At 48.8% G+C, this 13146-nt stretch overlaps 5 protein-coding genes across 5 annotated transcripts; 1 reads left to right on the forward strand and 4 right to left on the reverse strand.

Annotated features, from left to right (window-relative positions):
• Positions 1 to 189: 189 nt before the first annotated feature.
• On the reverse strand, positions 190 to 1918 carry M430DRAFT_33525 (hypothetical protein; the record flags this gene model as incomplete). Its single annotated transcript, XM_024866384.1, has 1 exon — positions 190 to 1918. A coding segment is annotated over exon 1 (1193 nt), but the record flags the coding sequence as incomplete, so codon positions are not given.
• A 417-nt stretch (positions 1919 to 2335) lies between these two features.
• M430DRAFT_97944 (hypothetical protein) lies at positions 2336 to 3441 on the reverse strand (the record flags this gene model as incomplete). Its single annotated transcript, XM_024870082.1, has 4 exons — positions 2336 to 2426; positions 2475 to 3254; positions 3302 to 3354; positions 3409 to 3441. The coding sequence occupies 4 exons, from the start codon at positions 3439 to 3441 to the stop codon at positions 2336 to 2338; spliced, it is 957 nt and encodes a 318-aa protein (XP_024722845.1).
• A 216-nt stretch (positions 3442 to 3657) lies between these two features.
• M430DRAFT_33526 (hypothetical protein) lies at positions 3658 to 5551 on the forward strand. Its single transcript, XM_024866385.1, has one exon. The coding sequence runs from the start codon at positions 3843 to 3845 to the stop codon at positions 5490 to 5492; it is 1650 nt and encodes a 549-aa protein (XP_024722846.1). The 5' UTR covers positions 3658 to 3842; the 3' UTR covers positions 5493 to 5551.
• Positions 5552 to 6409: 858 nt separating this feature from the next.
• Positions 6410 to 7612, reverse strand: M430DRAFT_97404 (hypothetical protein; the record flags this gene model as incomplete). The annotated part of the gene is made up of 2 exons (XM_024870034.1): positions 6410 to 7476; positions 7546 to 7612. 2 exons carry the CDS (start codon positions 7610 to 7612, stop codon positions 6410 to 6412), a joined length of 1134 nt encoding a protein of 377 aa, XP_024722847.1.
• Positions 7613 to 8858: 1246 nt separating this feature from the next.
• Positions 8859 to 12862, reverse strand: M430DRAFT_40050 (hypothetical protein). Its single transcript, XM_024867363.1, has 8 exons — positions 12486 to 12862; positions 12207 to 12432; positions 12085 to 12144; positions 11752 to 12027; positions 11473 to 11701; positions 11220 to 11376; positions 8983 to 11168; positions 8859 to 8891 (listed from the first exon to the last, which is right to left on the reverse strand). Exons 1-7 carry the CDS (start codon positions 12812 to 12814, stop codon positions 9071 to 9073), a joined length of 3375 nt encoding a protein of 1124 aa, XP_024722848.1. The 5' UTR covers positions 12815 to 12862; the 3' UTR covers positions 8859 to 8891; positions 8983 to 9070.
• Positions 12863 to 13146: the final 284 nt, after the last annotated feature.

A 13146-nucleotide genomic window follows, 5' to 3' on the forward strand; every position in this document is an offset into this window, starting at 1 on the left:
GGCTATTCAATTGACAATCCCGTATGGTAAGGGATAAAGCAATCGAATCTAGACTCCTTCCTGACTACCTATGGGCACGAATGAGAGTTCATAGTTAGACCAGTAGATATACTTTTATCTGTTCTTAATTCAGTGTTTTTCTACAAGTCGGTATATAGGAGACAGAATAGAACTATATAGTTCTAATCTAACGTATCTAGGTATCAATCGAGGGTTTTCGAGACACTACACTACACTACACTACTATATCTAGATATCTATCGATCTTCTTTCTATATTTAACGCAAGACACCTAGGTAATGCAACTCCCGTCCGCCCGCTCGCAAAGTAACAAACAAACAAACAAGACACATACATACATACATACATACATACATATATATAGCTGTGCCAAAAAAGCACACTATATAATACCAACTCAAACCAACTCAACCCAAACCAACTCATTCATCCTCATCCAACAACGCCAAACAGTCCAACTCTGTCCTAACCAGACTCTCAAACTCGCCCCTCTCAATGCCCACCACCTTCGCCAGCTTATATAGACTCTTCAGACTACTCGAGATATGTTGTTTAATGCCGAGTTCGCTCTGCACCCGAGCCGCGCTCTGCGCTGCTTTGATTTCTAGTCTGGCTACCGTGTCACTCCCACTACTACCCGTGCTCGATCCTGGTCTCGGCTGTGCCAATCCCGCTCCCCCCCCTCCTCCTCCCCCTCCCCCTCCTTCCTCCTCTTCTTCTCTTCTTTTTAATATGTGAGCAGACGAGAGCGCAGTGCGCAGCTCCCGCGATATCTCGTCGTGCCCGAGCGAGCTTTCCACGTCCCCGTTCTGCCGCGCTTCGTCGGGATCGTGGTTGTCTAGCGCGGGCTGCACACTGGCGTATTGTGCGTAGTAGGAAGCTTCATCGTCGTCGTTGGCGGGGTGGCCCGCTCCAGGGGGCGCGGGGGAGCGTTTGGGCGCCGGTGTGTGGCCTCCTGGGGTCTTGTCGTATTGGGCCCAGTAATCATCATCATCGTCGTCGTCGTCATCATTAGCGGCGTCGTCGTGATTCTCATGATAGGATGTATGTGAGATGTTGGGATGAGTGGTGGTCGTGGATATTGTAGTCGTAGTTGTTGTGGATTTCTGGAATGTAGATTCGGCGATCAAGATGCTGACTTCTCCCCATGAAGCATCATCATCGGTGGTGTTGTCCTCGAGCACGCTTACTTCTCCAATCCTCCACCCGTCGCCGCCTCCTACTTCGTCATTCACGCACCAGACGAGGCGGATGCGCAATCCTAGGTCTGGTATGGTCACTAATGCTTGCAACGTCTCCTCATCCAGACGCTTATATCTGATGCCCGCCTCGAATTCCCAATCGATCTCCACCTCTCCGGACACGGGATGCGGTTCCAATCTCTCGCTCTTGGCGACCGTCTCTAGTTTGGACGCTTTGCTGCTATCGTAGCAGAGCAGGGGAAGCCAGGGTTCGGAATCGGTCGCGGAGAGGAGCTGCACGCGCTGCCGGAGGATCGGGGAGAGGAGAGGAAGAAGCGCTGTTGGAGGTTGTGGAGAGATGGAGGCGGCGGGCAGAGAGGACAGTAATGGAGCCAGTAACGGCTCCAGTCGAGGAGGAGGGATCGTGGTCTGCATCATACTCAGAGAGTTGGTCGCTGTTCTGCTCTTCTTGTCGTCACTTTCGTCCTTCGCATCCCACTGTAAGCAAAGCAGATAGGCAGATAATACAGACAGACAGACACTCGGACCCTAGTGGCAGGCGAGAAAGGAAGAGAATGATAATGTAAATGTATTTTTGACGTACATCTCAAGTATCAGTGCGAAGATATCTATGCGCGAGGGCAGAAAGGGCCACGATGCGCCAGCAGTGGCCGTTTTGTCGACCTTGGTTGTAGCCCATATTAATAGCCGTTTCTGAACGTGGGGTCAAACGTGGAGGAATCCAGAGATCCTTTGGCCCGATATAGCGTCATTATCAGTCTATCAGTAGCGCTCCCACGTTGCACTTGATTCAGGTACAGCTGAGTAAGCTGTTTGTTTACTTATAGCTCTTTTGTTATTGGAAGGGTATTAATACATGGGAGGGGCAAGGCCATGTCTTTTAGAGAGGAAGACCGCAACTTCGCAGGAGAGGGACTCCACATAATGTTAATCATCCATATTATTAGTAAACGAAACAGCTATAATAGTCTTTACATCAATCAGTAACTCCAAAACCTTCTCCATCAATCAACGATAAATCGATCCCAGCATATATTCGAGCCGTGCGTATTACAATTCTCTATCTAGTTTACATGAAGTTGGCTCATAAAAATACAATCTCCTTACTCCCTTTATTCAACAATTTCTGAATCGAGAAGGATCCGTAGGACACGCTCGTACGTCCACATAGTAACAGCGCTGGCTGGAGCAGCTTTAAACAGACTTTTTGCACGTTAGTTGGAATTTATACGAAGACCAAATGATGCTCACCTAACTGTCAAGCCTCTGTATAAGCCTCTGGGCCCTTCAGCCTTGAGGATATCCCTCATCGTTCTGAACACGCCTTTGTAAGCCGGTATGTTCTTGTGCACATATTTGCTTCTCGTCGGCCCCTGAACTTGCAGCCGTTTCCTAATCAAGTCAAATGGAAAGACGCCAGTTTTGGCAATGACCGAAGCTATCACTCCAGCTGCCGCATCGCCAGATCCAAAAGGCAGATGTATACTTCCCACGGGCAGCCGTAGAGTTTCGTAGGTGGCGAAGAATATGCCCATGTACGGGATGATCTGCCCCACGCCAGCACCAAGACCTTGGAAGAATCCCTTAGGGCCTTCACTTTTCGCAATGTCACGTATCGAAGCCGCCAGAGAAGCGTAGACCTTTTCCGTCCCTTGAGCTGCAAATCGAGTCCGGAGAAGATCAAGAGGATAGGTTGCAGTTGTTGCGACAGCTCCCGCGCTCGCTCCGGCGACGAAGCTTTCCGCAGCTGCAGGAATTCGTTTCTCCCCGAATGTCTTCTGTAATGCCAACGTCACAGATCGATAGGTCACGAATTGTATACCGCTGTACGAAACGTACATAAGCTCTGCCGGAATGTTGCCCTTCCATAGTGCTGTAAGCCCTTCCTCCCGGAAGATACGCTTGATCGTTGGGAGGGTGCCCTTGTAGACCGGGGAACCTTTCAAATCTCGCTGCGAAAGAGGGTCGGATAAGGAGTGTGTTTGCAGTTGAAGACGGATCTTGACGACATCGAGAGGAGCAATAACAAATCTGCAGGGAATCAGTATGCAATTGAGAGTTAAACCAGAATGCCCTACCTTGCGATCAATCCAGCTATAGCTCCAGCGACAACCACTTGGGTTTTGGAACCCTGTATGCCAATTAGTAGTTTACTTTGGTTGATAAAGAGGGAATTTGAGTGTACCTCATCCTTCAGGTGTCCACCGCTAGGAGACATACATCTGTCTATTGCCAACTTCACGCGTTTTGTTTGTTGTACTTCCGGGTTGATATTTGATATTTATTTATGTCTGAGTTCACGCGAACAAACGTAGCCTGGTCGGCGGCGCCATCGGAAAGAGCCGAGAAATACGATTCAGCCACAGCACTAGCCACAGGAGGCTGAGAAGCAAAGAGCCGAGGGAACTCCTCACTCACCTACAACTAACTACAACGACGACCAAGACGACGTCGATTCTTCAATTCCCCTGAAAGAGATATCATCTTTCGCTATACCAGCGCGGAAACCAACTCGGAGTTTCTTGACCTATTATGCTGGTCATGTTCCATCCTTGAAACCTCCACACAACGCAGACCACGTGACATATCTCTTGCGGGGGAATGGCAGCCACAAGAACCATGAGAAGCCTTGGAGTGCTTCGTCGAGTCAGTGTCCAACTAAAGGGGAGGAATGTTTTTTACCAACGCCGTGGGGTCTCCTCAGTCTCAGACACCGACGAATCCATTGTGCGTGAGATTCCTAATAAAGCGCCGTTGGGGGATTTGAGACCTTACTTCAAACATGTACACCCTCAAGAGCATTCAGACCCCCTGGAGGACAGCGATGCCGAGATCGACTTCCTCCATCCGGATTATCTTCAATATCTTGCCGGTGGGTTGAAGCCGCAAGACGGTCAGGTCCAAGGGGTAGAAACGACTTCAGGCAATGCCCAGGAGAAGAAGAAAGAGAACGTCGTACGCCAGGTTGGTGTCGAAGTTCCGCGAATAGTCACGAGTAAGATTCGTAGACCTGGGGTAACCTCGCACTTTGTCCAGATTCGGGATCTGGCACCTTTCCATGCTGTCTTTCTCCGGGATTCATGTCCTTGCGATCAATGCATTGATCCATCATCGAAACAGAAGAACTTTCAAACTACGGATATCCCACCACATATCAGGGCTCGATTTGTGAAAAACCACAAGGACGGCAGTACGACTGTTGGTTGGGATAACGACGTTCCCGGCTTTGGACCCAGTCACTTCTCACACTTTCCAAAGGAGTTCTTCGAGACGAACTCCTCTCACAATAGTATCCTCGAAGACCGTTTTGAGTCAGAGAAGCCCATACTGTGGAATAAGTCTATCATTACCTCGAGGCTAGTGTACGGCCATTATGACGCCTACATGAACAACGATGCAGCTTTATACCAATTACTCCGAAAGCTGTATCTATACGGAATCGTCCTCATTCGCAATGTACCCGAATCAGATAAATCCGTGGAACGCATTGCGGAGCGAATAGGCAGACTTCGAGATACTTTCTATGGGAGAACATGGGATGTGAAGTCCGTTCCAGAAGCCAAGAATGTGGCATACACCGAGAAATACCTAGGACTGCACATGGACCTCTTGTACATGGCCAATCCTCCTGGCTTCCAATTCCTCCACTGCCTCAAGAACACGGCCGAGGGTGGCGCATCTATCTTTTCTGACTCGTTTTATGCGGCTAGCAGGCTTGAGCCGAGCGAATTCAACTGGTTAAGCCACTATCACGTCCCGTACCATTATCGAAACGCAGGCGAGCATTATCATTACCGCCATCCTGTTATTGAAATGAAAAGAGATCCCAACCAGCGCGGGAGGATTGCAAACGTCAACTACTCTCCCCCTTTCCAGGGACCTCTTGTATTTCCGGGTGAGGAGCAAAAGAGAAAATTCAATCACTTCATGTCACCATTCAGGAGTTTTGCAGCTCAGGTCGAGAACGAGGACAACTTATACGAATATCGATTACAGGAGGGCGAGTGTGTGATCTTCAACAACCGGAGGGTATTGCATGGGAGGCGACAATTCGATACTTCGGCCGGCGAAAGATGGCTGAGGGGCTGTTACGTCGACACAGATGTTTTCATGAGTCGATACCGCGTTCTGGCGCAAAAACGGGCCGATCACGATCTCCTTCCTGTGAAGATTCCCAAGGCGAAATCACCTATGTTCCGGAGAACCCCAGGTTCTCAAGAAGCGGGCGAATCTGAACAAGCGCCCAATTCTGAACAAGCCTCGGTATAGTAGTAGTAGATAGCAACACCGTCGCCTCAGATACCCTCAATCCCAATATCATCTCAGAATCTCCAATGCCAGAATGAGCGGGTGCCTTCTCATTTCTCTTCTTACTTCCCCAAACCCACAAGTTCTAAACCAAAACATCCCTATTCATCTGAATTACGATCTCCAACCACTGCCAGTCTCCCCACTATTTCCCCCACCTCCCTTCTCTCTTTCCTTTTCCCCTGAGTGCATTCCACCTCTTGATATCTTTACAAGCTACCAGGAAACCCTTCCGCGGGTCTCCCGCAGACGCTCAGTACTGCGGTTACATAGCCAAACCATCAAATTTCGAGACAGAGCTCCCTTCCCCCCTCTCAAGTACCTTATTTACTCAACATTCCATGAGAGAGATTCAAGAGCATTACCTCCTTTGATTCGAAATTCCGCAATCCCCAACCCAGCGCAGAATTCAGGAACCGTATCTTGAAACTTTTTTCTTATTTTTGGAGATATTTCCATAATGCAACTCCTTTTGCACGCGTCTGGTCAAAGTCTTTCTTTCTTATCTTGTGCTCTCATCACTCACTTTGTCTATATGTGATAGGTTAGGGAAGGAGGAAGGGAGGGGGTTTAGAGGGTTAGATAGAACCTATGGTTTTAATACACACTGTAGTGTAAACGATGTTTATATCTTTTTCCTTCGTCTTTTGGGTCCCTGTAATAATATCTCCTATGATGAAACTGGTATTTCAGCATTGAGAATGCAGAGTTGTGAATATGAGAGAATCAAACATTGTGGGGAGTCGAAGAGCTCCGCGTGAGAACACTTTGGCCGCTCCATATTATGATTGATGGACGGCTCCTGAAGTGAAGTGGTGCTATGATAGTATGCTATCTATCTAGACGGGTATATATATATTCTTCGAGTTGTAGTCTCATCATGTACCATAAGTCTTCTCGCCCACCTTCTGTTTCCGGACCGTCGTGCCCTTCTTCTGCAAGACCTCTTTCATCAACTCCTCTAGCCTACTCACAGCCTCATCGCTGATTTGATAATGCACCACCAATCTGCCTCCCGAGAGCTTGAGACCTTTCGCTTTTGCCAGCTCCGAGAACACTTCGTCGTCAATGCCCACGTCTGTGAGATTGAACCATACCATGTTCGTCTCCGTCGGCTTGTCGAGCTTTCCCCCGAGGTCAGTCCAGGCCTGTGCGATCTTCTTGGCTGTGATGTGCGTCTGTTTCAAGAGACCTCCCTCGCCGTTCGGTCCCTTTCCGAATGTCTCATCGACCGCTACGCGCGCCGCCGCAGTTACGACACCAGGCTGTCGCAAGCCCCCGCCGATACTCTTCCTAATCCAGGTAGCCCGCTTAATGAGCTCCTTACTCCCGACCAGAATACTCCCAACAGGCGCCCCCAGCCCCTTCGAGAAGCACAAGCTCACACTATCAAACTCCCTCGTGTAATCCGGCAGGCTGCCCGCGCCCGCCACGACCGCCTCCCAGATGCGCGCCCCGTCCAAATGCAGCTTGATGCCATGCTCCCTCGCAAACGCCGCGACCCTCTTCACCTCCGCCAGCGGCATGATGGTCCCGCCCAGCGTGTTCTCCAGCGAGATGAGCTTCGTCGGACACGAGTGGATGTCCTCACCCAGCACGACGTTCTTCATGATGTCCTCGAGCGTCAGGTAGACGCCGTTGCTCGGCACCACGCCCTTGACGAGCGCGCCGCACAGCGCCGCCACGCCGCCCGCTTCCCACTCGAGGATATGTGCGCGATAGTCGCAGAGCACTGAGTGTGGTGGCTGTGTTAGGTGGGCGCGGATCGCGAGCTGGTTGCCCATGGTGCCGGAGAGGACGAACAGGGCGGCCTCGTGCGCCGTGCGAGACGCGAGGTAGGATTCGAGGTCGTTGGTCGTGGGGTCCTCCTTGAAGACGTCGTCGAGGAGGGTGGTGTTTTGGATCGCTGCGAGCATGGATGGCGTTGGGGTCGTCACGACATCGCCTGGGGGGGAGGGCGTGTCAGCTTCTTCTTCTCGCGGGGGGGCTCAATTGAGGGAAAGGGAATGCGTACTGCGGAAATCGAAAGCAGCTGGCCCGGGGCCTGACCATGCGTTCTGCGGCTTGTGGGATTCAGCCATGTCTGATATCCGGCGGTGTTGTTGGGAATTGTACGAGGAGATGTGCGTGCTGATGCTCCAAAGAGGGGGAGCGTATATCGATGTCGATTCTACGAAGCGGAAATCAGCAGTAGAAAACAATAGAAGATATAAATCTACATTGCAGACTCACTCAGAACTCGGAATAGCGTTGAGACGCCTGTTCTGCGCCGCAGTGGGAGTGCAAAGGTGGGGGTTCTGAGATGCATGGCAAAGAGTGACGCTTGATGAGGACATTCAGAGAGTCAAGAAGTATTATTATTCGTTGGTGGTTTATTGTTCCTCGGCGTATTGTTATCCCCTATCGATAATCAACCTTATCGCGATGGCGGGCCGGACCTTATCCAGGAGATAAATCCATTTTCCTTTCCGATAATGACACCCTGAACGCCTAGAACATAGAACATTCCTTTCCACGTGGGAATTTCCGCTCTGGTCACCACACCTCGTGGCTGCGACATGCAACAAAATCCTCATCCTGCACACTGTTTCACGTGCTGATTAGGCTTTACATCAGCTGACTAATCATCTCCCCCCTTTTCAAAAGGGGCTTCTTAACGTGCCCTTCAAAACATGGAGTTTCGCATGAGATCCTTATACTAATCATATGAATATATGTTTGGTGGTATTGAACTCACTACAGATCTCTCTCACTCCGTAAATTAGCATGGCCGAATCGGAAAAGAAGGTTAACCGCGCCCACCGAGTGGTGGGCTCGGAAGAGAAGACATACTTCTGGGCATATCTAGGTAGCCCAGGATAGGGTAGGCGCTTGGGGCCTCTCGTTCTTGACAAATTATCCAACAGGACGACGATTCCAAAAGGGTTCGATTGCTTATACAGATCAAGTGAGTGATTTAAAAGGAGATACTCGTACGTCCTGTGCAAGGCATAGAATGGCCTTCCATCATTGCCTTCAGAAAGTCTGGACCATCGTTTAGATTGGATCGCGTTGTATTGAGAAGCTTCTGTAAGAAGCTAAGAGCTGTTAGAGGAGAGTGAGTGGACCACTGAGGGTAAACAGAGTCCAGACGGTAAGGGTGTATGTTCATTGCTGGGTACAGCAGTAGTTTAGGACCTGATGATGTGATTGAAGGAGATGGAGACGGTCGCTGGTTCGAACTTCGAAGGGTGCGGCTTTGAAGATGAAGTGAGAACAACTTTGAGAATTTGTGATATGGCTTGAGATGTCCTTTTAGACAAAGCTATCCAGAAGAAGCTAGTGGTTCTCTCAATGAGTGTTTTAATTAAAGCTGCAGATCTAAAGAGGGGATATCAGCATCCACATATATATACGTATATATATAGACAAAAGGGAGATATAGAGAGACTTTGCCAAAAGAATGTCATACAATCATCTTTGACTCTAATCTGAGTCCCTTGTCAATCTTAGGCCCTCTTCGACTCTTCCTTAACCCTCCTGACCCTCTACATAGGGCCCTAGGGGACCATATCTCCACTAGTAGGTCCCGAAGAAACACTCCCCCCTTTTATTTTTTCAAGCAGAATTGACAATCTTTTTAAAGATTTTATAGTATAAGGGTGGTCTGAGCCAAGCACCTTCCGGCGCCCTGAGATGGCCCTCTGGTAGAGCGTGTGTGCTTCATCGTACTTGCCCTGCTCCTCAAGCACTATAGCTAAGTTATCCATGCTCATTAGAGTGGCAGGGTGTTCTTCTCCAAGCACCTTCTCCATTAGCTGTAGAGCCCGTCGGTGCATGGCCTCAGCCTCGTCGTATTTGCCCTGATTCATAAGTACTGCTGCTAAGTTGTCTATACTTGGTAGTGTGTCAGGGTGTTCCTCTCCAAGCACCTTCTCCCTTAGCTGTAGAGCCCGTCGGTGCATGGCCTCAGCCTCGTCGTATTTGCCCTGATTCATAAGCACTACTGCTAAGTTATTTATACTTTGTAGTGTGTCAGGGTATTCTTCTCCAAGTACCTTCTCCCTTAGCTGTAGAGCCTGCCGGTGCATGACCTCAGCCTCGTCGTATTTGCCCTGATCCATAAGTACTATTGCTAAGTTGTCTATACTTTGTAGTGTGTCAGGGTGTTCCTCTCCAAGTACCTTCTCCTTTAGCTGTAGAGCCCGTCGGTGCATGGCCTCAGCCTCGTCGTACTTGCCCTGATCATCAAGCACTATAGCTAAGTTGTTTATGATTACTAGTGTGTCAAGGTGATCCTCTGATTCCTCTCTAAGCACCTTCTCTAGTAGCTGTAGAGCCTGTCGGTACATGGCCTCAGCCTTGTCGTACTGGCCAATCTGCGACAGAATAGTTCCGTATATATTTTTTGTAAAGGCAATCGTCTTGTCTTTCCTGTCTAAATAGCGCTCGTAAATTTCCAGTGCTTGCTCAATCTTCAGTATCGCAATCCGGAAATCCCCCTTCTGCTCCAAGTACCACGAAAGGGAATAAAGGATAGATGCCTGCTCAAGGAGGTCATCTCTGCTCTGGAAGCCGTCGTAAGACAGGACTGCTTCGACATGTGGAAGTAAAGACCTCCACGACTCCCAATTTTCGTAATCGCCATCTGGGACTGCCTTTGAAAGCAGTCGCAAGGCTTTCTGTTCCCATTTGAAGATACTGTCATGTACTTCTAGCCACTTTTTCGTCCCTAACTGCACTAGTCGATGCATCTCAAAGGAGTTGTCGGTTCCTGAGTTGGCGGTGATTAGTGAAAATCCTTGAAGCAAGACCAGCGCTTTCGTAAGTGAAAGCCGGTCGCTAGTCTCGTTCAGGAGAAGAGATTTTGGAATCCCTTGTCTGTGAAGAACACTCATAAGAGAGAGTAGATCTGCGGCATCGGGGCTCTCTCTCTGAATCTGTCTAAACGAGATCTGCCAGGTAGTAATGATTGCATTTGGTACTTCGGAATCTCGACGTAGATCACCGACATCTTCATCCAACAGAGCAGTACGAGAGTGTTCACTTTCGTAGAGCATATCTAGGTAGACTGCAACATCAATAATCGGCGCTCCTTGTGAGATGTATGCCGCGGCTTGTGTGATTGCGAGAGGGACGTTATCGAGAGCTGCCACAAGCTTTTTGCAATCAGGGTCTCGGAAATCCGTAATAGACTGTGCAGAAGACAACTTCGCTTTCAGCAAATTCAAGGCTTCCTCTGGCTTCATTGGCTCGATCTTGATAATGTCGTTGTATCCTCCAACCAGCTTCAATGCCGCGCCCGTGTTCCTCGAGGTAACCAGAACCGATCCGGTCGCAGCTTGGGGAATATATGCCAACAAATTTGTCTCGGTATGCTGTGATGATTGAGCAGCAGCGGGGGAAAACATCTTAGCCTCATCGGCATTATCCAGAATCAGAAGCCAGGGGCCATTGCTCTCGTCTGCCAGCCATCGAGAGACAAGTTGCATGATATTCACCTGAGCACTATCCCTACCAGGGAGCTCTAATCTATTCGCTATGTCTCTGTACGACTGTTCAAATCGGGTGACAGTACCTGCGTATACCCAGAAAACCCACGTTTGTGATGATTTGCGGCTGAGTCTGTAGGAATATTCGATGGCGATTTGTGATTTCCTAAACACGGTTTAACTTAATAGCATTGACTTGACTATAGTAATAACTTACCCTACACCACCTAAACCAACAAGCCCGACCCGTTTGTGTGTAGCACATGACGAGAATTTAGCATCGAGTTCTGCCATTACGGCATTTCGACCAATAAAGCCAGGATCTCTTGCAAACGGAACCGTGGAGAGCGGCTTTATTGTGATATTTATTGGTGCTATATAACCAATAATTAGAAGGCGTCTAATAAAACGTAGAATGAGAAGTTGAGAATAGTCAAATAATCAAATTGTAGATTATCTTAGTCACTCACAAAACCTGGTTGAAACGGCCTCTGAGGCACTCTTCTCAAACTCAGTTAAATAATACAGTGCCCTCTGATAGCCCTCATCGGTCTTATAGTCAAATTTCGCCATCTGCGAATGATCAAGATTGAGAGGGATCTTGGTTTCCATAGAATCCGGAAGCTGTAGGACAGCCGAACGCACCTCCACGGCGATGGTATAGTCACCGGAACGTGACCAGGATTGAGTCATTTCATCCTATAAATATGTCAAATCTGGTGACGATGGAGTTTCGCATTCTAGCTGACCTTCACATACTGCCGCGTCTGAGACTGTTCATAGAAACTCACAATCTTCCGACCTCGAACCACATTCTTGAAGTCTAACAATTGAGAAAATAGCACTTGCGATTCCTTCTCTATCTCCTTAAGTAAAATATGACGTGGGCTATTATCTGCGATCATCTCCTGAAATTTTTTGATAACGAGGCCTTCATGTGGGGTTCCAAAGAATAAGACCCCATAAGTGGCTTTGTAAAGAGAAGCGATAACTTCATCTTCCGTATGGGCTGCGTTGATAATCGACTAAGGGAAATTCAGCGTGTCATCCTAATGGAAAGACTCCGAAAGAGGTGAGCATACACGAGCTATAACAATACCTCCAAAACTGTGCCCAATGAAGAAGAGTGGTCTCTGAATAGCCTAGGAATCTATATTAGCCCAAAGCTTTAGAAGGAAGAGATAGACAATTCGAAGTGATTCACCTCTTTGGAACGCCGAACATTCCTAATCGCCTCTAAAAATCCTCGACTATAGTCCAAAATTGTATTGATACCAGGACTTGACAGTTTTGAATCGTAACCATAGATCATGGTGCGACAATTGGGAAGGTCTTTGGAAAGGAAATCACAAAGCCACATTCGGTGAAGGTCTCCCTGTCCTCGGAATGAACCATATGCGTGGCCACCCAGACCAGTCACGGCGATGATACTAGAAGATAAAAGTTAGCATGCTTGGATGTTTTCATCGCAATTAACACTGACTCTGCATTGATCGGTTCTCCCTCTCTTGTACTGTACAACTGTGTGAGTCCATAGAAGTGGTCGTCAAAGCTGATATCTCTATCATCCAGCTCTATTCCCTTGGCCCTCTTGTTGCCAAGACTGGATAGAAAGTCGGGAGCATCACCTTTCCATTCTAGCAATGCAACAGATGTCTTATCATCATCGCAAGAAGGCGCTACGGTTACTTTCCCGCGTCGTTGCAGCTCTGGTTCCGAGGCATGTAGACGAAGGACGCGGTCCAAATACGATATGATCTCGGTCTCAGTGCCAAGAGGCAAGCCCCTGACCCGGAATACCTTCGACGACATATTGCACAGTAGGACGGCCTTAAGGCTGTGTAATGAGAGGGACGTCTGTTCCTCTTTGGAAATAGAGAGCTGGGAACTCTCGTAATTTGCATTGGAGTGAGGGTTGACGATCGGGTTATCATGCGGCAGGGATAAGTTGTGATCCGTAACCCGGTAGGCGATCCCCCAGCTTGACTGATAGGCTTCATCGTCCGCCACACTTGGGCTGAACCTGCAGCAGAGGACGAGATTATCTGATTGATTGGTAGCCCTTGGTCAGAAGGACATTTTCGCAGGGCTTTGCGCACTTTATGCCGTCTAAGAGGCGTCTAAGCGAGTCACCCCCGTACCGT

Source organism: Amorphotheca resinae (assembly GCF_003019875.1).
Source record: "Amorphotheca resinae ATCC 22711 unplaced genomic scaffold M430scaffold_3, whole genome shotgun sequence".
Lineage (NCBI taxonomy): Eukaryota > Fungi > Ascomycota > Leotiomycetes > Helotiales > Amorphothecaceae > Amorphotheca > Amorphotheca resinae.

Bases quoted from the DNA above. Each gene is read 5' to 3' on its own strand.
- M430DRAFT_33526 (XM_024866385.1), top strand. From the start codon at position 3,843: ATGAGAAGCCTTGGAGTGCTTCGTCGAGTCAGTGTCCAACTAAAGGGG.
- M430DRAFT_40050 (XM_024867363.1), bottom strand. From the start codon at position 12,814: ATGTCGTCGAAGGTATTCCGGGTCAGGGGCTTGCCTCTTGGCACTGAG. The intron at 11,702-11,751 runs GTCAGCTAGAAT...ACATATTTATAG, and splicing joins AGACGCGGCAGTATGTGAAG to GATGAAATGACTCAATCCTG. The intron at 11,377-11,472 runs GTGAGTGACTAA...TTGGTTATATAG, and splicing joins GGCCGTTTCAACCAGGTTTT to CACCAATAAATATCACAATA.